This window comes from Oenanthe melanoleuca, chromosome 1A, assembly GCF_029582105.1.
Source record: "Oenanthe melanoleuca isolate GR-GAL-2019-014 chromosome 1A, OMel1.0, whole genome shotgun sequence".
NCBI lineage: Eukaryota > Metazoa > Chordata > Aves > Passeriformes > Muscicapidae > Oenanthe > Oenanthe melanoleuca.
The window spans coordinates 35,879,343-35,902,626 of NC_079334.1; the positions used below are offsets into that span (position 1 = coordinate 35,879,343).

Here is a 23,284-nt window from a genome sequence, read left to right on the forward strand (position 1 = left end):
TCAGCAATAAAAAGGTAAGCTACTGGCAGGGGGGAGGGGGGGCGGGGAAGAGAAATTAATAATGGCTTCAATGGCTTCATGAGCAACTGGAAAAAATTGGAAGAAAATGGTTGTGGAAATGCTTATTCTAAGATTATTCTACACTATACTGGGCAGGGGAGCTTCATGCTCCTTTACGAAACTTTGGTGGACTTTGATGGACTCTGTGAACTAAAGACAGTTTTTCAGCATCAAGAAGCTCTATCTGGCTGTAATATAGAGGGTAATTTCTTCAGTCAACAGTCCAGATATGGTGAAGGTAGGGTGCACACAGTAATATGCACACAGTATTGGAACAAAATTCCAAGTGAGGCACACATTATTACTCAGAAATTATTGGTCTTCTTGTTACCAAACACTGTGAAAACCTACCTGAGGTTTTTGCATCAGTTCTTCTCTTATTTCTCCCTAATGCCCCAACTATAGAGGTGATTAAATTTTTCAGTCAGACCAATCTAACATCCAAAACAACCCAACAGGGTCAGGTTGTGATAGGTGCTGCCAGGCAAATAATGGCTACACCACCTGATGGCTCTGAATGAGCTTCACACCTGAGATGTCAGATTTTGAAGAGTATTTCAAGTTTTTAATAGAAGTGAACTTAGAAGATTTCTCACAGAAATGATTTTGTAGAGCAGTCTTGCCTCTTAGTAATTAAGATTTATCTACTTTGTCTGAGGCTTTGATTGGATGGGCACTTGAATACAGCTAATACATATTTCAGAGGGAAGCAAAACTCTGGGATTTGGAAGGTATTTGGAATTTTGAACCTATTACAATTTTGAACAGAAATTATACTTAGCTGCACACATTAAGGAAACTATGAATTATCTTTATGGTTTGGAGAAATATTTAAAATTGCACAGGAGTGACTAGGAAGATTATATTCTAGTCTTAAAAGAGGCTAGCACATCTAGGATGATTTGCTTCTGATTTTAAGCTTCTTTACTTGCAGGACTGCCTCAATACAGCTGCTAATTTTATATATTTGTCCATTTTATATGCTTTCATTTAGAAACATTAAAAAAGGTAATCATATTGGTATACTCTAAATGAAAGGTTGACAGCTGCTTCTAAGAGCAACTATTCATACAACAGATCCTGGATTGTTTAGGTTTTTTTCTTATAAGGATCTAAATACAAAGATATAGAGAGAAAATACCTTCAATGTCAGTACAGGATTCCTGGAATGCATTTTAGAGGAATGAATTTTAGAGGAATAAACAATAATTGACACTATAATCCATCTGTAGTCATAACAGTGATTAACATGTTTAACAGCAAAGTATTAAAGATGCAGATTTTGTGATTTCCCTTTACTCTGCCATAGCCCTAATTCCTTCTGGATTTTGCAAGAATCTTTGGAATAATATTTGGAAGTAAGTAAATCCTAAAGCAAAAAAGGGGGAAAATTTACATTTTCCAGAAGTGTTATGCAAGATATAATGCCCTCATCAATATAACAACAACACAAATTTCCAGACATAAAAAAAAGATTCACTGCTGTAGCAGCAGCTCTAGCATGAAAGAGCTCATGTGTGGCTCTACACTGTGGGTCTGCCTTAAGATGACAGCCTGCATATTCTGTTAGAAAACAGCTGTATGTCTTTGGCCATCCTGTTTGTTCTTTAAGGGTAGACAGAAGGTATTTTAAATGAGTAAATTTGAATTAAATTACCAAATCTGAGGAAAAAAAAAAAAAAAAAAAAGCATTGTCTGATATTAACATAACATAGCATAACTAATATAATTATCGGATTACTAAACCTTCTATAAAATTCTGTGTAATATTAGCTAAATATTTCATTAAAAATAAATTATAAATAAGATGGTTATTAATATTGTGAAGCAATCTAAAACTGACTCATTTCAGTGCCAGTGCTAGCAGCATACTTACCAAATTTAGAAAAATGATGTGGGCAAAGAACAAATACTATAAATTCATCATCAGCACATGCCATCTCCTCCCTAACAGTACCTTTTACACTAAAACACAAAAGGCTTCATTTTCAAAAGTGACAAGCAACTTTGGGTGCTGAATCAAAGATGGATACAAAGAAGTTTTAGCAGTGTTAAGTGTCTGTCGTAACAGCTGCCTCTTTAGCCTGCAATAAAGGTTCTTACCTCTCCAACATCCTCTGTTCTGCCTTGCACCAGTGCAAAACACCCTTGCAGAATTGCACACAAGGTGCTGATTACACAAACCCCATGTCTGTGTCAGCCTTTCCACATAAGCATAACCTAGAGCACAGATCTGAGATTTCTCTGAGTGGAGCACAAGGATGTATTATGGACTAAGAAGGATCCATAGGAATAAGACAGCATCACTTTAGCTATGTTTACAACCCTCCAGTATGTTCTCAGAGACTAAGTACCGAATATTTTTCAGCATATTCCAGTATTTTTCCTTTGAATATTGTGAATTTAAGCAAGATTAAAACATAACTCCTATGATGGTTTCTCTTTCACCAGTAAACTTCCTAGGACTCCCTCACAAAACATCTCCTCCATAAAATCCAAGATTCTACTATTGAGTGTAAAGGCTCATGCAAAGGGATAAGAAAAGAAAGCCATTATCAGCAACTTTAAAATTGGGCATGTTAGAAGTTTTATCCTCTGATCCGCAATGGGGAACTCACATCTCTGATCTTACCAAAGTTAACAAAATATGACATTAGTCCACCCTCATCCCTGCTATAAAACTTGTCTCTGCCTAATGCTGTCTGGGCCTTCCCCAGTCTGGTCTTTCCCTCACTAAAGCCCTCATTTTAAACCCTTTTTCCATTTCCCTGCTACTCCATATTTGCCTATTCCAGCCACACAACTTTAATGCTCCAACTGCGGCTCACACCTGCACCCTGCCATGCCGCTGTCTCTCCTACCCCCTGCATGTTAAGCAGCTCTCCACAAGCACTGCTGTCCTTATTCTCCTCTTCATCTCCCAAAGACTCCACTCTCTATTAAAACACAGCACTGCCCTCAAGTACACGCTCCTTTCCTCAGCGTGAAATTGATTTAATTAATGTGAGTCAATTAACTAGACTGGGTATCTAGCAATTCCTGAGAGTTAATGTTAGCAAATAAGATGAGGAAAGTGGCACATCAATAAAATACAACAGCAGCTTTTCTCTGCCAGCCTAACTTCTATCAGGATACAAGTGCTGTCACTACACAGGAAACAATGACACAATACACTAATTTTGTCTTCCTTAGCATTCTTCAAATTCTAACACTGAAAGTTGCCTATATACTGTACACCAGAGTGTCCTGGAAGCTTCCCAGTGAGAAGAGCTTCTTACAAATAGAAGCTCTGAAATGGTTTTGGAAATGAAGTGTTAAATTATAATTGGCATTTCTGCCTTCTTTGCTAGCAGCAAAATCTTGCTAGAGACACGATATGTACTGGAAGGGATTTTAAGAGTATTTCCCACTCAAACTTTTTTAAAAAAATGCAACAATCAGAAAAGCCTCTAAAAATGAAAAAGCAAGAAAACCAGGATGCTTCAGTGGCTGTAACAGAAAAAATCCCTATTGCAACAGGGAGAGCACAGCACAAGGGCTGGGCTAGTAAAAACAGCAAAGACACTGTTCCATCATGTGCCCAAGGCACAGAGGCAGCTCCTCTGCCTGTTCCTACTGAGGAGCAGCACCCAGCACAGCACTGTCCTCTCTTGGGCTGCTGGGGTTAAGGACTGTCCTTATGCACACCAAAGGAAAGATCTATTGGTGTCATAGAGCTGGCCTCTACTCCAGTGTGCATTTCAAGAGAAGGAGCACCCCATGTTTTCTCACACTTCTGCAAGAACAAGTATTTTCAAGTCCCTGCTTGACCAGCTAAAAAAATGGTTAAATCAATATCTGGCAGTGTTCACACACAGTTCTGTGATCGACTAAGGACTTTGATTTTTTCACCTCATTCCTGTTAATTCCATTTCCTCTGTGCCTAATACACTGGTACCTTCCTTTCCTGGAGCCTGTTCCCTTCATCATTATTACAGGTGAAATAGAGGCATTTAGGTCACTCCAGATGAACTAGGGGTACCACATCTACTCCCTAGATAACAACACAACAGCTGTTTCTGGCAGAAACACTGATACAGGCGCAATGTTTCAGGTATAGTAAAGATGAAAGGCATAACAAGAAAACACTCAAAGGACCTGAGAAAATGGAAGATGAGAGGATGTTTCTCAGAGACAGGGAGGTAAATGAGCACTTTGTTTTCTATTTATATTTTTTTAGCCCTCTTTCCTCAGTTTATGGAACAATATTTGCCCATATTATGGTTCTTTTTTATTACATAATTAATACTACATATGCTACATTAATCTGAAATTGCTCTAAGAACATAACAAAGATACTAATCAGCATTCCCCTTGTGCTCCTAACATTTTGGTTTGTGTTTAACCTGATCCTTAGCTGGTAAGTGGATAGAACAAGTTCCCCATCACTGCTCAAGTAACAATGCTATACAACTATGTAAAAATACACATGGCAATATCCAAACACAGCAATGCTATTACTATGCAAATCATTATCAGTAAAGGGACAAGCACAGCCCTTTTCTCTGCAAAGCCTGATAAATAAAGGAGCATTGTCTAGGAAATTCAGAAGAGATTTGAAGGGAAATAAATTCTGCAGTTAATCATTAATCTTGAAGTGGAATGACTGCTGAGCAGCTCTGCAGCCCACCATAAAGCCTTTCAGCTGGCACAATTACTACAGGGTGTTAGACCCATGGGTCTGTACAGCTCTGGTTTTGCTGGTCATGTCCATGGCTTGCACTGTTCAACTGAATTGTCCCCAGTTCAGCTAAACAAAGAAAGGCACCGAGGATTACCACGCTACAGCATGTATGCATATCCTGTCCATATCCCAATCTGTTCATCTTCCTGGTTTTGTCTTTCCTCACAGCCAGCTGTGTTCAGTAGCAAGAGATTCCCCTTTAGGATATCATCATGAAAAAGCAAAGATTAGCTATGGAAAATGCATGATAAGAACACTGTATAAATGAATACTATCCCAGCAACATAAACTTAATTATTTTGATAACATTGGAAAGGTTACTTCTCCACTTTTACAGAGACAAGCTCTGCATATTTTTAGAGGGCAAAACACAAAACCAGAAAGCTTTGGTCTGCTCTTCAATATAGTATATAAAAGGTTTATGGATTTCATCAAAACTGGTTAGTTTATTGTCTAGACCATAGATTATTTTTCATAAGATTTTTTGTCATATCTGTGAGATGTTTTGTAATGATGGATGAGGCTAGTGCCTTAAAATCATCATTTTCTGTAAGCAGGGAAACCCACTGAACCCTGTCAGATGGAATATCACCTTCTCCCCTAGAGCCTTATAAGGTAAGAGCATAATCTATTCTCACAGGGGTTATACAGGAGTCCAAGACCAAACCTACACTTAACTAAAGGATTGTTATATGGGGATAGAATATGAATTATCCAGTTATAATAGGAGTTTTAAAATTTTGCTTGCATAAGCTGAAATTGCTACTGAAACATTATACCAACCACAGGCTTTGACACTCAAATCAAAGCTGGTGATTTTGGCCTTGTAAGGAATGATGTTTCTAGAAACAGTGTCTGTCATTGTTAGTTTTCTCATAAAATAAGAACTATGGATCATGTGAAGGCATAAGTGTCAAGCAAAATCTATGTTCAGTTTACAAAGAATTGAAATTGTGTACCTTCTAGAATTTCAGTCCAAATGTTAGAGCCTAGCAAGCCATACAGTCGATTGCATGCACAGAAATAAATCACAGTTTGTATATGTATGGCTCTTGAAACACATTTTTCTACATGTATAATGACAAGGAGCGCAAATATACAGGAGACTGGAAAATGTGTAATCATTCTCTTCTGTAGAAGAATTAAAGACACTTACAGTAATGGACTAGGCATCAACCACTGCCAAAGGTATCAACAATTTTCACTTTTATCATTTATCACTTAGAAAAATCTGCTTGCTGCTTCTGCTTTCCTCTACATGGTTTCAGAGTTAAAAATTAAATATGCAGCTTCACATTTCATTTTGCAGTTAATTGCTGCATAAATACACAGCATAAAGCAAAGCACAGACATTTTATAAAACCAGAATGGTTAACAAATATTCAGTTGCCTCTTTATTCACATTTCTTATGCAGCAGATACATTTGAAAGACCTACTCTGAAGTGACTCTTTCTACAGCAAGGCAAAGTTAAATTCGCCTCGACAGCATCTGATCCAAAAATTTAAACTCCTCATCATTTTGAAGGCAATAGAATTGACATTTATTACTGTGCCATCCCAAACTACAGCCCCACCTCTGGATAACGAAAGACTACAGGGTAGATGGATGCTTTAAGAGCCTTCCCTGGAGCCCTCTAGTGCATACTGTGTTGTCTTTTTAGATGATAAACTCCTGGAAATGCCTGAACCTGAACATTTTTCTGTGTTTTGTGCAGATCTACTTCTTACGGTGTTTGGAATGATCATCACGATTAATCCATAGATAAACTACCCCAAGGAAGCCAGCACTGCCTGCCCTGCAGAGCACAGCCTCAGATGTGGCATAAACACCATTTGCTCTCTGTTATTTACAGTGCCTATCACAGCTCCCCAGGGAGACATGAGTCCAATGCCTAAATTCACAGGTCATGCAGGGGAGGTAAGCACCAACTTTATTAGACTGTGAATTAGGCCACTGATCTATAACACCCCCAAAGCCTGCATGCTGATGATATATATGTAAAAATCTCATCACCAGACATTAGCAAACCCTTGCCAACTCCTGACCAAAGTCACCCACAGAACGAACCAGAGCACTGCACTGTGCAGCTACCACACCCCTTGGTGTATCTGTAGAAAAACTGTGCCATGTCATACAAAGTTCAGCTCTTTCAATATCAAAAACCAAGCACAGTAATGCACCTCGAATTATCAAATGACCACTCACTAATGTGATTTTCCCTGTCTACTGCTTTCACAATAACTGAAGCAATAGTCACTTCAGCAGTGGAAAAAAAAGAAATAAAAAACTCAAAAATATCTAGGTCACTACAAACTAAAAAATTAAATTTATTTTCAGAATCTCAACCTTGTTTTTTACTTAATTTGTTGGTATGAAAGGACATGGCCATTGTGCATACCCAGCCACATCTGCCTGTGGGCAGTGCATGAACAAACTGCATGGTCAGTGTTATAACACTCAGACACCAATTTGTTACTAAGCCATAGGACTTCAATGTAAGTTGATGAATGATTTTTGAAAGGTTAATGGCACAGGTAAGTTTCACCTTTTGCTAAATGTATACGGTTCCTGTTCTTTGGTGTTAATATTTATGTAACATGACTTCCAAATAACTTCAACTGGGAAGCAGCAAATTAGCTCAGCTAATGAGCCAGTCTGCTGACTGGCTGGAGTAAACAACCCATCTGTAAAGCCTTCCTTGAGCAAGGGGTTTCTTTCATTTTTGTGCTTAAAAGGAAATGGAATCATAGGAAAAAAACAATCCAAAGGGGGAAGAGTCCTGCCAAAGGAGATACATATATGTATTGTACTGCCTGCTGGGATACTAAATTCCTGTCAGAGCTCACATGGATATCCTTCACTGTGCTCTCCCCAGCACCAAATCTTATTTCCAATGTTTAGAAACAAGAATTGTAATAAAATCCCTGGACAAAATCTCTTAAGAAACCCAGGAGAATTTGTCCTGGCCATTCCACATATGATAACATACAGTTTGAATTACAAATGATGTCATGTATGAAAATAAAACTAAGTCTAATTCTCACCTTTATTGGGTTTGCATGGCAAGGTTTTGGAGTGTTACAGGGGTGGCTTCTGTGAGAAGCCCCAAGTTCAGCAAAGCCAATGCCAGCTCCAGGAGAGACCCACTGCTGGCCAAGGCCAAGCCCCATCAGCCACTGTGGCAGCACTTCTGAGGTAATGTCAGGGAAAAACTGCTGGGAAAGAGCAGCTGGAGAAAGGAGAGTAAGCGAGAGAAACAGCCCTGCAGTCACCAAGGTCAGTGCAGGAGGAGGAGCAGGAGGTGCTCCAGGCACTGGAGCAGAGATTTCCCTGCAGCCCATGGTGCAGCCCATGGAAAGGCAGGATGTGACCCTCTGCTCTGTGGAGGTCCATGGAGGAGCAGAGATCCAACTGCAGCCTGGGGGGGACTCCACACTGGAGCAGATGGAGACCTGGAAGAGTCTGTGACCCTGTGGGAAACCTAGGCTGGAGCAGGGTCCTGGCAGGACTTCTGACCCCACAAGGGACCCACACTGGAATAACCTGTTCCTGAAGGACTGCACCCTGAGGGAGGGACCCACACTGGAGCAGTTTGTGAAGAACTGCAGCCCGTGGGAAAGACTCATGATGGAGCAGCCTGTGGAGGACTGTCTCCTGTGGGAGGGACCCCATGCTGCAGCCCTCCACCTGAGGAGGGAGGAGTGGCAGAGACATGTGATGAACTGACTGCAGGCTCCATTTTTGTTCCCCTGCACTGTTGGGGGGAAGAAGGTAGAGAAAATCAGAAGTGAAGGGAAGCCTGTAAAGAGAGAGTGGTGGGGGTAAAGTGTGTTTTAAGATTTTTGTTTATTTATGCAGTACCTTTCTCTGATTTGATTGGCAATAATTTCCTCCTCCACTCCCTCCAAGTTGAGTCTGTTTTTCCTATCATGGTACCCAGGGAGTGATCTCTCCTTGTCCTCATCTCACTCATGAGTCTTTCCTTATATTTTCTCTCCCCAGCTCAGCTGAGGCAGACAGTGATAGAGCAGCTTTTGTGGGCACCTGGCATCCAGCCAGGGTCAACACACCAGATCACCTTGGTATCATTTACACACCCAGCAGTCTTTACTCATAAATTACAGCAGCAGTTACTTCAACCAATAGTGAGTACACAGAAAATCTATTTTGAAAAGTCTCTACACTACTTAGAAGGCTTAACATATCTGTTTCAGTCAATCAAAAAAGTAATAATTGCTGTTCTTCTGAATAGTTAACTCCACTCACTTTACATTACACATATATACACTTGCCCAAAATAAATTTGCAAGATAGGAAGGGAGAATCTCTCTCCTGCTGCACTGAGCTGAGTCATGAACATTTCCAACAGTCCACATTCATTGTTTAATCTCCTTTTCACAAAGGAACTAATTTCAGCCCAGAATTTAGACAGATGCTTAATACCCTGTTAGGTTGTTCCAATACAGCCAGAAAAGCAACTATTTAGTCTGTGTCATGTTTGAGTTCCATAGTATTCATGTTCTAAAAAAAGATAATGAACTTCTCAATACTTTCCAGTAAACATTACTATAATTTTAGGCCTTCCTCAACAGGAATATTCTACAAGTTCTGGGCATGTCAATCAAAATTTGGTATTAAATTTTACTTAACAATTTAAATCTACTGGACAAATACAGAATATTCCAGGTTAATAGTGTGCCCTCTTCCACACTGAGCATGAACAGATCAACACATAAACTTCAAAGGCCATCTTGAAATTCTTTAGCATCAGCTAGCAATAGCTACTCTTGGCCTTAAAATACAATCCAAAACTGCTTGAAACAGTGAGGATTCCTCAGGATCAGCCAAGAATGTCAGCTTGTCTCTGGGATGAATGAAGCATATAGAGTTGACTGGGAGCAGGAACAAAAGAATCTAATAAATGGAAAAGGAGTCAAGACAGAGATGTTGATTCCAGCCAGTGTAACAGCTCCTATAGGACCAGTTCACCTGCCTCCAAAAATGAAAGAGCTGGAACCTCCTGCCTTGAACAGAGGTCCAGTTCAGCTCCTGACTGCTTCCCAAGTTAAGTGAGGTCTGTTGCTGACATATATTTACATCTGCCTACTTAATGTGTGAGCGTTGAAAGGTTCACTCCAGAGAATTCTTAACAACTATCAGACCTTCCAATCATATTCCAAATTGCTTCATGGAGTGTGATAAAATCAAAAGGAAAGGGGAGGAAACAGATGAGTGAGGCAAGAGAGTGCCACAGAGAACTGTCAGGATGCGAATTTTTTCCAATTCTTTTAATGAGCCTCAACTTTACTACAGTTCAAATGAAAGCATCACCACATGCTGTTGATACCAAGCAAAGCTCAGATTTCTAAAAAAGCCATTTTCATAAAAATACACACATAGAGCACTTACTTAAACAACTACAGTATCTTGAAAGATAGTAATTGAGAAATACAAGTACCTGTTGTCCCCACGGGCAGGATCCTTGGGTTTAGTATCACTATCGTAAACAAAACGCTCTTGGGAGATGACTATGATGTTGTCTGTAGTTTCATTTCCCAAGATAGTGATAACAGGATAACCCATCTGTAGTGTCCACTGATCCATTACCTCTTGGATATTTACAGATTTTCCAACCCTTTTTAAAGCCTTGGAAATAAAAGAAAAGTATCAATACACTGAAGCAGTATCAACATATTAAAGCTTGTTTGTTTGTTTGTTTGTTTGTTTGTTTTTTGTCTCTGGGACCATAACTGTTTTTAGAGGTAAACCATCATACATGCATGCAGATATACACACACACCCCTAATACACACACACTACATAACTGAACTTAAGGCTCTATGTATCTTAAAAATAAATGGTGGGTAATCTTAACAGAGAGCAGAGTGACAGTCAGAAAGTCATGTTTTCCACATCATTCAAGTATTCCTGCTATAACAGAAGAAATAACCTGCTTTACAGGATTTTAACAAGAGCCACAGAAATACTGGGTAGCTATTCTTAACCAGCTAAGGTTAAGAAAGACATAGTGTTAGTTGATCTAGGCGCCTACAATAAGGCATATTTGAAGGGCCCTAATTTCTAAAAATACAGAGCTTCTCTGTTCTGAAAATCAAAATGACTAGTTATTTGAAAATACTGTCCCTTATGTCCAAAGTGAGGCAACATATACCAAGATATCCCCTGCTGCTTCATAAACTGCACCTGTCACAACACATGGAAGAATAATCTGTTCATATTTGGTTCCATATGTCAATAAAAATGCTGTTTTACAAGTGAATTTTTATCTGAAACACAAAGAGATGCTATGGCATCGTGGGAGATGAGACTGCATATGAGGAGAAAGAGGCATAATTTGTTCTTCAGCAATGGACATGCTCCTAGCTGTCGAACAGTCCAAGACCACAGACTGAGCAACCTCTGATGAATACAAGATGTCTTCAGAACTGAAGCTGCAGTTGCACTGCATTAGGAACAAAGGGGCTGGCAACAAATGCATTTACGACTGAGGCAAACAGAACTATTAGCTGCAACAGTAGATATGAGCATACAGTATAGCTGTCGTGGTCAGGGACTGGAACATAGTCTCATTTTTGTTCTACCTAATTAGCTGGAGACTCTGCTGTTTTTTCAAGAAAACATTCATTTCTCAGACCTCCCACTGCCCAGAACTGTCCCAGAGGCTAAGACATATATTTAAAAGCCTGACTGTATGTTACTTGTCTCAAGTCTCCTTAGCAGTCAGTACAGACACAGGACTTGGTACAGTTGCCCACATATAGATGACTAATGTCATTTGACCTTTACCTGCCACTCCAGGAGAACATAGATTTCCCCATGTATCTTATGCTAAATTGGTTAGACACACCTGAATATCTTAAACATCCTACTGCACCTAATCTGGCACTAGTTGCCTATATTTGAACCACTATCTCAAGTCTCTAGTCAACAGTCAGCGGTTCAAGTTTATTATAAAATCATGTAGTGGTTAGCCAACTGAATTATTCTCTATGCTCTGCTGACTATATTGACTAGATTTCTGGGACTCCTGTCGTTCCTATTCACTAGCATCAAATGACATGTTCTAAAATATTCAACACATTCTTTGAGAACCAGTGTACCTACAACAGACGTGTTTCTCATGTGGCAGCTGGCAGTCAGGTAGGATAAATTAAGGTAAAAGTTGTTAGAAGTCTGTGTACTGGCAACTGAAAACTCAGTGAGAACAACAGGATCTTGGACACCTAGTTTACATTACATAGCTGCTTGTCTAGATGTCTTGACCTCCAGCTGAATCCTAGCTTTGGTGTCAATAGTTACAACTAGCTTGTCATGTTTTGTATGGCTTGAACTGGTAATTGTGCAAAAACTCTCTGACTGTACTCCACATTGACCTCCACTCAGTCTTTTTTTCTGGGGAAGACAGACTAGCTCAGACTAGTCCCATAAGGAAGAAATTCAGGAACATTTTGCTCATCTGACAAAAAATTATAGCCATTGTGGAGCCCTAGATCAGGCTCTAGAACCCAAGGCAAACCTGGATATAGCAATAGAAGTCTCTACAGCATGCCAAATGTTACAGTAAATAGTTCCCTGTTTACACCATACTTTAAAGCTTTAATAGTTTTGTCATTCATAAAAATCTTAACTCCATACAAAACCACAAACACACGTGATGGAAATGCCAAAGCCCAGCACTTTCATGTGCTTTCCAGCTTACAAGTCTCAGTGTGCTGTCACTGAAGTCAGTGATAGATTCTATGAAGTATCTTTCACTGCACATCAGTGACACAGCACATGCAGGGAAATATATTCTAACACAACAAAGAATATAAATACTGCAGAACTCATATTTTTAAAGTTGCCACTAGGTTATGTCAAATGGAATTTCTATGCATCAGTTTTTACATTTGCTCTGTAGTTTGAAGAACTCAATGTGCACTATTCACTCCCAATCTCACCACGAAAAACACATAGCAAATTCCTGTTTCTCCCTCAGCAAAATAGATTAAAGCATTTTACCTTTGACAGTGTGTTCCAGAGATCATTTCTGGCTGCATTGCCAAACTTGTGAATGGTTAAATAGTCCTACAGAAATAAAAATAAAAATCAGTATTACAATACACAAGACAAACAACAAGAGCTGTGCATCACTGCTATTAGGAGTTAAATCACATCAATGTTTGCATTTGTTAAAAATCTAGAAATATACAACATGTTCATCCTAAGGGAATAAACAAACAGTTTCTTAAGGTATTTTGCCATGCAAAAATTGTTGCTAAAAATTTCATTTACAACATTCAGTGTTCTTCCTTTTCTGTGTAAGCCATTCTATAAGCTAAATATCTTTAATATATATATATTTAGAATATACCTTGGGAAAGGTTCCTAGGTAATTCTTGGCAATGAAAGGAGAAGCTGCTGAAACACAGTTCCAGTTGCTATTTTAGCAGGTCATTCTACTTTGTCTAGTGTCAAAAATTTGTTCACTTAGATGACAGTTGGATTCATCACAGAAGATTTAACTGAGCCATAGTCCATCTGAAGTCCAAACTCTAATCTAGGGAGATCCTGACCCTTCAGTGTCAACATACATCATTCTGGCAACTAGGGTTGTAACAGGGAGCAGTGGAGGACATGTGACAGAAATCCAAGTCCGTGCTTGTGCACAGTGACCTACATGTGTGTTTTCATGCCACCTGTGACTCAGAGTCTGAGGTTATAAACTGAATGCTTTCACTTATTCTGCCACAGTTTCAATAACTAAAGGTTCATTCTTCTCTCATAACAACCAGAAGAACAATTAATTCCCACTAAGCTTCCATCATATTAAAATAACTTCCCAAATTAATAGTTTAAGCATATTACCAGCTTGGGTCTAGGTCTTTCAAGCATAAAATACTTTCTTTTTAAATTACTTCAGAAGAGACAACACTGTTGTTCCCCACTATCCCATGTCCCTTGACAACAGCTCATTCAGTTACAAAAGTGAAATTCAGCAGTAATTATTTGAATAACATACATTTCAAGCATTTGATTGGGAGAATTAAGTGAAAAAATCAGATCAGAGGTTGTACATCAACTGGTTCTCCTACAATTGAATTTCTACCATCTTCACTTTACACAATGGTAGAAGACAAACCCTAATTTACTGCACAACAATAAAACTGGGACAAATTTGCTGACTGTGTTATCTGTGCTTTGTGTGAAGTAAGATACTTTGGGAATAATTAGTATTTGGAAAGCAAATTTTCTGAAACACAAATTGTAGCACCTGTGACAGATTTAGCTTTTGTCAGCCAACTTATACTAAAACAAGCAACAACTCCCATTTAATCACAGACTAGGAAGGCTAAATGAGAACACTGACTCTGTAAATGCAGTGCTGAGTCTTAACAATGTCATGAGACTAACTCAGAAAAAAGACAGTATTGTACAGGCTGCCCCTATAGCACACTCTGCTTTCGTTTTGTCTAAAAATACAGAATCATTTAAGGCACAGTGAAACATTCAATAGCTTCCAAAGCTAAAGAAGATGAATTGGAAATTAGATAAAATAGGAATAAACGGAAGTGGAACAAGGTAAATAAATAACAACAGATATATCATCCACATTTTAAGAAGTACTAGAAAATGCTGCATATATTGGGCCTTCTGAAAGATCCTTTTAGAATCACTGCAGAACAAAATAAAATAGGTGTTAACACTGGAGGACTTCATCCAGGCAATAATCCTGTTTACCAATTAGAAATTATATTTGACTTTTACATTTTGCGTTCAGAAAGACTGCAAAGAGATTAAATGCTTCTGCCTCTTTTCTTTTGGGTTTGGCTTTGTTTGGGTTGTTCCCTCCCAATACATAGATTGGGAGGTTTAAATGTGGCTTGTCACTCAGTGAAAAATTTATTATCCTCCAATCTAACATGTTTATCTCACAAAGGAAAACAAAAGGAATCCTAACCTTTACCACAAAATAAGAATATACAGTATAAAACACAACATCTTGGAACAATCCTTGTACCATACAACCTAATAATCAGTTGGGTCATTATTTCATGAAAGTTGCACCAAGAGCATAAACACAGCATAAAACCAGGACTGTTATTAAGTGCATGCCAAAAAGCAGTCCTAAGTGACAGTGTGTATCAACATAAGCTTTCAGTAGTAAACCTACACTGCAATCTCAAATCTGAGTGCGCTTTCCAGAGGCACAACAGCAAAAGGCTTCTGAACCAGGCCCCATCAAATATCCTTTTTTTCCTATCCTCATATATTGTTTTCAACAATAACCAGTAGCAGATACCTGAAAACAGCATAAAACTAGAAAAGCATACAGTGGTATCTCCCACAACTGCTCTTCCATCATGCAGCACTTCACAGCACAAGAAATCCTAAGCAGATTACTATCCTTGCATTTAATAGTTATATCTTCTGTGAATTCGGCTGGTTGCTTTCTGAATAAATCAGTATTTGCAACACCTTATGAAAAAGCATTTCCCACTTCAGTGATCTGTTGTGTGATACCTGTTCCAAGTGCCTGCCTGTCTGCTGGTTTCATCTGCTGCTTCCTACTTCTGGCATTAGAAGACACAGTGCATTCCTGTCCCCCACTTCGCTCTCCCCAAGCCACTCACGTTTTTACAGATCTTTATGGAATGCGTCCCCGCCCCAGGGCTTATACAGGTTTTATACTGAGAACCCTGCCACACCCAACCACACCCAGCTCTGCTGCAGAGTTGTACTGCCACCCCAGCTGCTGACTCCAAAGGTAGTTTGGATAGTTTCTGACCCTGCCTGAACTTCCATTACCAGATGATGAGCCTCACTTCCTCTTCCATTGACAGGCATTCAGCTTAAAAAGGAAAAGATGTATCAGCATCAAACACGTATCAGGAAGTAGTAAAATAGGAGCCAAAGATCTATACGTAACCTGCTTGTCTATTCTAAGGATAGAACAAGGAGGAATATAATCCATTTTTCCTCCTGGGGAGTCATATCTAAGTCTTTAAGCAGCTTGCAGACGGACAGAATACATGCTCTCATTCACCGTCATTCTCCAGGGAAGGAGTATTAGCCACCCCTTTGCCTGTACATTCAGTAGAAAAACCAAAGCAAACAGAACAGAGATGCAAGCCACAGGACAGAAGAGGACGATGACACTGAAAACACAGCTGTCTGTGCTCAGCACAGCTCCACAGGAGGCAAAGTGACTTAAAGCCACTTACTCATAAACACATATGCCCAAAACCATCTGGCTGCAAGGCTGCTTCCCATCATAAACTGCAAGTCTATCACCGACAAAAGCTGTTCCATCGACTGGAGTATACTGGAGCATGAAGACATGCATTAGCCACCTTCCTGTCAGCTATAACCCTACAGTGTATGGGAGCACAAAAGATGGCATGAAAATCTCTTTAGCAGCTCAAGACTCAAGAGTACTCTTCTACAACTCTTCCATTCTCCTTCACTGTAATGCTGCCTCCAAAGCTTTCCATTGTCATGGGGAAAGTAGGAAGACTTCACAGACCCTAGGGCACTGTCACACAACATGAAAATTAATCAAAAACACACACCCACCAAAAGTAATCGTTTGAGTTTACATTTTCAGGACACATACACTTATAATATTCTTCCTAATATTTTCACATTAAAACATGAAACCACTCTTTGCCAGAAGGAATAACGGAATGTGATCATTCACCTCTATCAATAAAAAATTAATCAGACAATGCAGTATTTTAATATGTTTTAGCATGTTCTAACATTAAGCAAATAAATAAACAACAAATATCCTGACTCTGCAATACCAGAAAATAAAGTCAATTTACTGCACAAGCAAAACATAGGATCTTTCCAAAAATCCCAACAGATTTAGACTACAGTATAATATGTTATCAATCAGTAATCTTAATTCACCCCCCAAAAAAATAATTAAAAGGCTCATTGCTTTTGAAATTATTTCTTGAAAACTGGAGCAGATAGCTTGAACAGTGTTAGGAAGAGTGAAAATACTGAAAGATTTTGAAAGGTGGTTTTAGTAATGCTGTATTGATTAAGCTTTCAGACCTTTCATTGTATTAAATTTTTTTAAGAAAAAGAGATTATTTAAAAGGGAAAAGTCTTTAATTTCTTTGCAATATTGCCTATTAGCTAAGCCTCTTGGTTTCAAAATAAATGAACAATCCCACTACCTAAACATGATAATGCTCACAACTAACAAAAAGTAGTGACTGATAAATACCAAAGGATTAAACAAGTATAAAGGAAGAATAAATCTCCAAACATGTGTCTTACTTTCAAGAGAGATTTTACATCTATAAACAGAAAACAAAATATCAAACCTAGGACTAAACTCCTTTCTCAGTTAATCTGTATGAAGTTGATTGCCCAGCTGGAAGGACAGCTCCCAAGTTACATGATTGGTGCTGAGATCTGAAATAGATTGATACTGAATAACTTCATTTTTCTCCTAAAGGTAATTGTAAAATTCCACTATATGAGGGAGGAAAAGCAGCAAACTATTTTCATCTCCAATTCTTGTGGCTATGTTTCTCCTTTCTCAAGGCTCAGGAAAAGCAGACTTACCTCTATCTCCCTTTTTTGTATTTCATTCCTACTCCTCAGTGCTCATCCTCCTCCCTTTGGCCTACAATCTGTTCCTGTTCAATGGTTTTATACACGACTGCTGTATATCACAGAAGATTTAATGCTACAAATAAAAACATTTAGTTCATGTAGAAAGCAGGCTCTGAGGCTCCAGGTATCAAATACAGTGTGTTTGTTTTCCTAGAAATTTATAGACCTAATCTTAAGCTACCAGACACCATCTGACAGATGCTGACTGTCTGACTACAACGTGCCCCCTTTTCCTCCCTTCCTTCACACTGCTAACATCAAATCTGTTATCACATATTAATATTGTGTAACATTAAAATAAAACAAGCTTAGGCAAGGGTCAGAGGGTGGTGCATATGTTTGCAAAGGTGAGTAACAAACAAAAGAGAGTGAAAACCAGTGATGAAGGACTACTAGCAAGCTACAAAACCGTGAAGATTCCCATAAGAGAGGAAGGGTACTGAATAGAAAATCGAAAATAGCCAACTAGATTTGCAGTGTTTTCAGCTGTACAACAGACTAATCCCGAAGATGCAGCTGTAAGGAAGAGAAGTGACCACCCTCCTGGCTGGGTAGTCAGACAAGCAACAAAGTAAGGAGTAGGTAAATTCACCTTACAGGTCATGGTCAACACTGTGTAAGGCAAATTAGTTGGGGTTTAACTCTATTTGTATCAAGCATTAAGTTGCACCAGTGAGTCAAACTGCAGAGCTACCTCTAAACTGAAAGAACAGCTGTTATCAGACCAGTTGTCAAAGCACTACTGCAATGCCAGCTAAGAAAAACATCTGAAACAGGTTTTTCCTGGACAAGTAAGACAAATAAATGCTTCACTTTCTACACTGTTTTACTAGAAGTGCCCAAAACTGCTTTCAAGCAATCTAGCAAGAAATTGCCAACATACAGAATACACGGGAGTCATAAAATATATTTTCATCACAGTTTCTACCAGAGGATCAAAAATGTTGATTTTCTTCCTATACTAATCTATTACGGCCTTAAAATGTATTCTTCCTACAAAAAAACGTAACTCAGAAGTCAAGACTTTAACTAACTAAAAAAATAATTTCAACTTACAATAACAAAAAGCCAGCATCAAAATTATATTGAAATAGCAAGCACATAAGGAGTATAAGGTAATGCAGGCCTGACTATGTAGATAGTCCTTATCTACTATTAAAATTATCACACCTGTTACAGTCACAGCATCAAATGCATTCCTGTATATGCCTTGAGCTACAGTTTGATGACAGTGTGGTGGTACAGCCAGACTAAGCACATCCCACAACCTTTGCTGTTGTTCGTTGGACCCATGCTTCTGTTTGTGAAATTGTGAAATGGCCTGTATAGGAGTGAAACTAACATTCCCCTCTAAGGACACCCTTCCTTCCCTCCTTGATCAAGTTTACCCAGGAGGACTCCAAAACTCTTCCCCTGGTATAAATGAAGTGGTGCTGGGAGGCCATTAATTGAGGGGAACAAGCAGCTGGAGGCAGCATTGAGGAAAACAGAACAGTGGTTTCCTAAGCCACTAAACCAAGCATGTGCCAAGTATTATGAAAGAGACTGGACAGAAATATACACAGTAGTGATTTGAGGATATAGCTAAGAGAAAGATTATCAGTGCATCACATTTAAGGGAAAGAATAATTTTATTTTTAAGTGTATTTCTCTAAAAGCGATGCTCGAATGTTCTTTTCAAATGTTTAAGTAACACAAAGTAGTGACATTTCTCATCAAAAAGCTACTTTTTACAGTAAATTAGTTAACCTACATTAGAAATTATGAGTGGACACTGCATTCAGAACTGAAGTAGACTAAACTCAGAAACTTCAAATAATAATAAAAACACTATCATAAATCAAAGAAAGGGAAATAACATTTAACTTCAGTTTTTAAACTGTCTACATGGGGCTACCAAGAGGTTTAACTAATCCAATTATAATTCCCACCTTCTGCTGCTTTGAATGAACTTTTGTGTAACCCTGTTTAAATTATCTACTAACAGGAGCTTCTTAGCTAGCTTCTAGTTCAAACTCACAAACAGGTAAAAAGAAGTTAAAAAAAGCATGAAAGGTATGCAACATACTTCAAAGCATCATACAAAAATTAATTTCTGCTGTGTTTTGCCTTCTCTTGGGGTTACTATCTCAGCCAACACATAAAATCCTAGGGAAGGAACTCAGTGGAATCCTGTCACTGTACACCAGCTGAAATTCCAGCCCTTATTTTCCTTCCTTCTAGACTTTTGTCACGTACAACAGTGACATAATGATATAAACCAGCAGCAACTGCAAAATATCCAGTCAACATGTCATATCTACAATTAAATCATTATGTCTAAACAGCAAGCTATAACTACTAATCAGAAAGAGAGAAACTGGAACCACACATGAAAATAAATCTTAATTTTCTCTGGGGCCAATGATGCTGAATGGGCCACATAATTATAGCATTTTACTTTGTCCTTTTCCCTTTGTAATTCATGATACTCCCATTGATGCTAACAATAATCCGATCAGCAGAACTGATATTTCTGGCATTATTTGGGCCAATGGGAGTTTTAGCATTGATTTTCCAGGAGAAAAATTAGGGCAATGTTGAGAGTATCTCATCCATGGTATTAGAAGTATAAAATTCATTTAGAGGATCTAGACAGGATGTACTGTTACATACAGGCTGAGATACAGGAGAAACCAGTAAAAGAAAGCAGGCAAGAGCCATCATTAAGTCAATTCAGTTAGCATGGTCCACCTTGTGAACTGATCAGATCTTGTCCCATGCAGAAAACACTGGGAATTTGTATAATTAAAAAACCTGGTAAAGATGCATACGCAGAAAAAAAAAAAAGAAAAGAAAAAAGAATGGAAAAATAAAATTAACTTTAGCATTTCTCAAAAACTTTACATTCAAATTACGCACCTTCAAACACAATTTTTCTTTAAGCATCATTTTGCTACACACAGTATACTCAAATACTCTTGGAGTTAGATGAAGAATTTCCATTTTTGGAGTGATACCCAAGTCTGGCCCTTATGCAATATATCTTTAACAATTTCAAAGGAAAAAAATATTGTTATATGACAACTTATAGGAGTTTCTTATGCAAGAAACTGACCTACTGTCTTTTACTGACCTGTGTAAGTCAAGGTGGGAAAAGCTACAGGAATTCAGTTCATAACACTGAATTCCTTTAACAAATGTAAACTAAAATCCAGAGTGGTGTAAATTAGAAGCAAAAGAAATGCTGAGGGGGCAAAAAAGGTGAGATGCTAACAATCTCATATGATATGCAGTGTAGAAAACAGTGATGTCAGCTCCTATGAGATTTCCTATGATTTCTGAAGTCCTCCCTTTAACATGCTCAAGTCTTTCAGTTGACAATTCTCAGATAAAGGGATTGGTAGCAGCTAACTCAGACAGTTAATTAATTGCCAGAACATCCATGGTGGTACTTTGATGTTCACCAAGGTCACACACTCTGATTTCTAAACCAGAGAAGATGCAGAATCAGCTGAAAAGTACTTTACTCAACATCTAGTAAATGCACTAGCTGCAACACTGGAGGTACTCTAGCTTTAAAGATGCTCCTCCTGGGTGCCAAAAGCTACATCCTTTGACTGAGCAAAGGAAGACTCCAGGTAGTTCCTTGTGCATTGTTGATCTGAAGACAGCATTGCAGTTCATTGCTTCACTGACCTTGATCCTAAGATGCCTGATTTTTTGTTAGTCTTTGCAGATTTTTTATGTTTCTACAAAAAGCTCTTGAAAAGAAGTCTCTAATGATGTCTCATTAAAGACAGCAAACAACTAACTGTTATGAATTAGTAATAAAGATACAATAAATAGGTATTAAATGCATGCACTGTTTAATGCACTATGTAAAAATAGATTATCATATAATACCATGGAAATAGATTAAAATATTTAATGCATTACTATTTCATGGACACTGTAGGTGTCTAAAAAGCAGGAACAAGCAGTGCAGATGAAAGGAAGTTTAAATAGCCAGCAATACTAGGAAGTGACTGAAATCTGAACCTTGATGTATTTAATATCCTGAATACCACACTTCCCCAGACAGTTCCTGTGAAAGGCTGACCAATTTGTTTCAATACAGTGGCCACTCTACAGCACCAAAACTATATATCCAGAGCATTATATGAAAATTCTTCCAAATGTACAATGTGAAGCCTAAAAAGTAGTTAATTTATCACAGAAGCAGAGATTCCTACGGTAACTAATTCAAACTGCTGATGATGCACTAAATCAGAGTGAGTGATGAACACATACACAGCAGCAAGTGAAGTTCAAAAGGATACAGATCTATGTGATCAATGAGCTGTCACACAGCAAATGAAATGCAGTGTTGACAAACGTACAGTAATAGAGATGAGGCTCCAAAATAATCAAACCAAATATAAGAAAAATAAACCACTGCAGAAATATCTCATTACAGCACTGGAGGTGCCTTTTTAAACACATCTACCAGACATTCAAATCACTGGTACTTCTCTCTCTATTTAATTTGAAAAAAATAAAAACCAAGCACAGATTACCCGAAGAGATGCATTGTCATAAAGCAGTAAAATCTTCCCAAAAATGCAATCCAGTGACACCAAACATGTAAGACACCATCTATTTCAAGCACAGAGTTGGAACAACAGCAGAAGAAAATCTCACACTGACCTAGTATAATATTGCACATTACCACCCTGAGTGATGGCTGAATGATAAGGCCAACTTATGACTCCTACCTCTATCAATCTGTGCAGTTCAGAAACATAATCAGAGCAAGTGGTGCTGACCAAGCTTCTTCATACTCTAACCACCTCCTCACCTGATTAATAGCTTTTTGACTGAAGAGCAACACCATTTTGTAAGAAGAGTACTGGCATTCAGTGATGTGCACTTGAATTTTCCTGTAGCATAAGAAACTGCACATCATGAAAGATGCCAGAATTTTTACAAAGACAGAAATCACCTACTGTGAGAAGGAAGGATTTATTAGATATTTTCTACAAAAATAATAGCTGTAACTTTCTCATATGTAAGTGTTACCAGCTGTGGCTACTCCTGTCATTATTCAATTATTCATTACAGCCAATAGAAATACATTCTTTTTTGCTTTTGTCTATGGAGTGCTACAGTGAGAATGTTCTGTCTGTAACTAAATCTCTTGTTTGAAATGTCATATGACTCAAGACATCATATCTTTAAAGGGCTTTTCAAAAATCATACCTTGACTAGTCTCTTGGATGCAGCTTTATTGTGGAACTGCCACACTATAATCAAATGGCCTTTCAAGCATATTTACCATCATAGGAACCAGCCAGTTATTCTTGACAGATATAAATCTCTACAAAGACATCTACACTGTAAAAATTTCTATCAGAATTTTAGTTCCTTGCAGACTCCTTAACGGAACAGTTTGCTGAACTGTTACAGATCATATGCACATTTGTACATTTCCTTCAGATCATATTTATTGGTAAAGAATATCCACCACAGAGCCTCATTCTCCTCCATCAACTTTTCTTTTTAATAGAATTGATTGTTTTCTTTGACAAATAAGGGATTTTTCACCCCAAGCTGTCTCAACCTGCTCTTCAAAAAGCCAACATTCCAGGTGAGTAAGAAAAAACAGGCAATTAACAAAAAAGGTAGCAATCCTATTTGCCTCTTGCTCTAAACCTTGCTTTTTCCTCTCCTTAACCCAAAGCTAACATTATCTGTTGTAACATCTCCTACATAAAAGTTCTAATTCTTTAGCCCTTAACAAGACAACGAATCATGGTTTGATTTGGATGAATCCACAAACAATGCAATCACAAATAAAGAACTATGCATTTTGGTTTATGCTACTTTAGCAAGACTTTAGAAC

General features: G+C 38.3%; 1 protein-coding gene across 1 annotated transcript in view; it reads right to left on the minus strand.

Annotated features, from left to right (window-relative positions):
- Positions 1 to 23,284, minus strand: part of TRHDE (thyrotropin releasing hormone degrading enzyme) — a 197,831-nt gene that overhangs the window by 58,740 nt on the left and 115,807 nt on the right. Inside the window, exons 8-9 of the mRNA XM_056482398.1 lie at positions 12,808 to 12,873; positions 10,244 to 10,431 (exon numbers count right to left, since the gene is read on the minus strand). Of these exons, the coding sequence (XP_056338373.1) occupies positions 10,244 to 10,431; positions 12,808 to 12,873 (254 nt within the window). The remainder of the gene's footprint in view (positions 1 to 10,243; positions 10,432 to 12,807; positions 12,874 to 23,284) is intronic.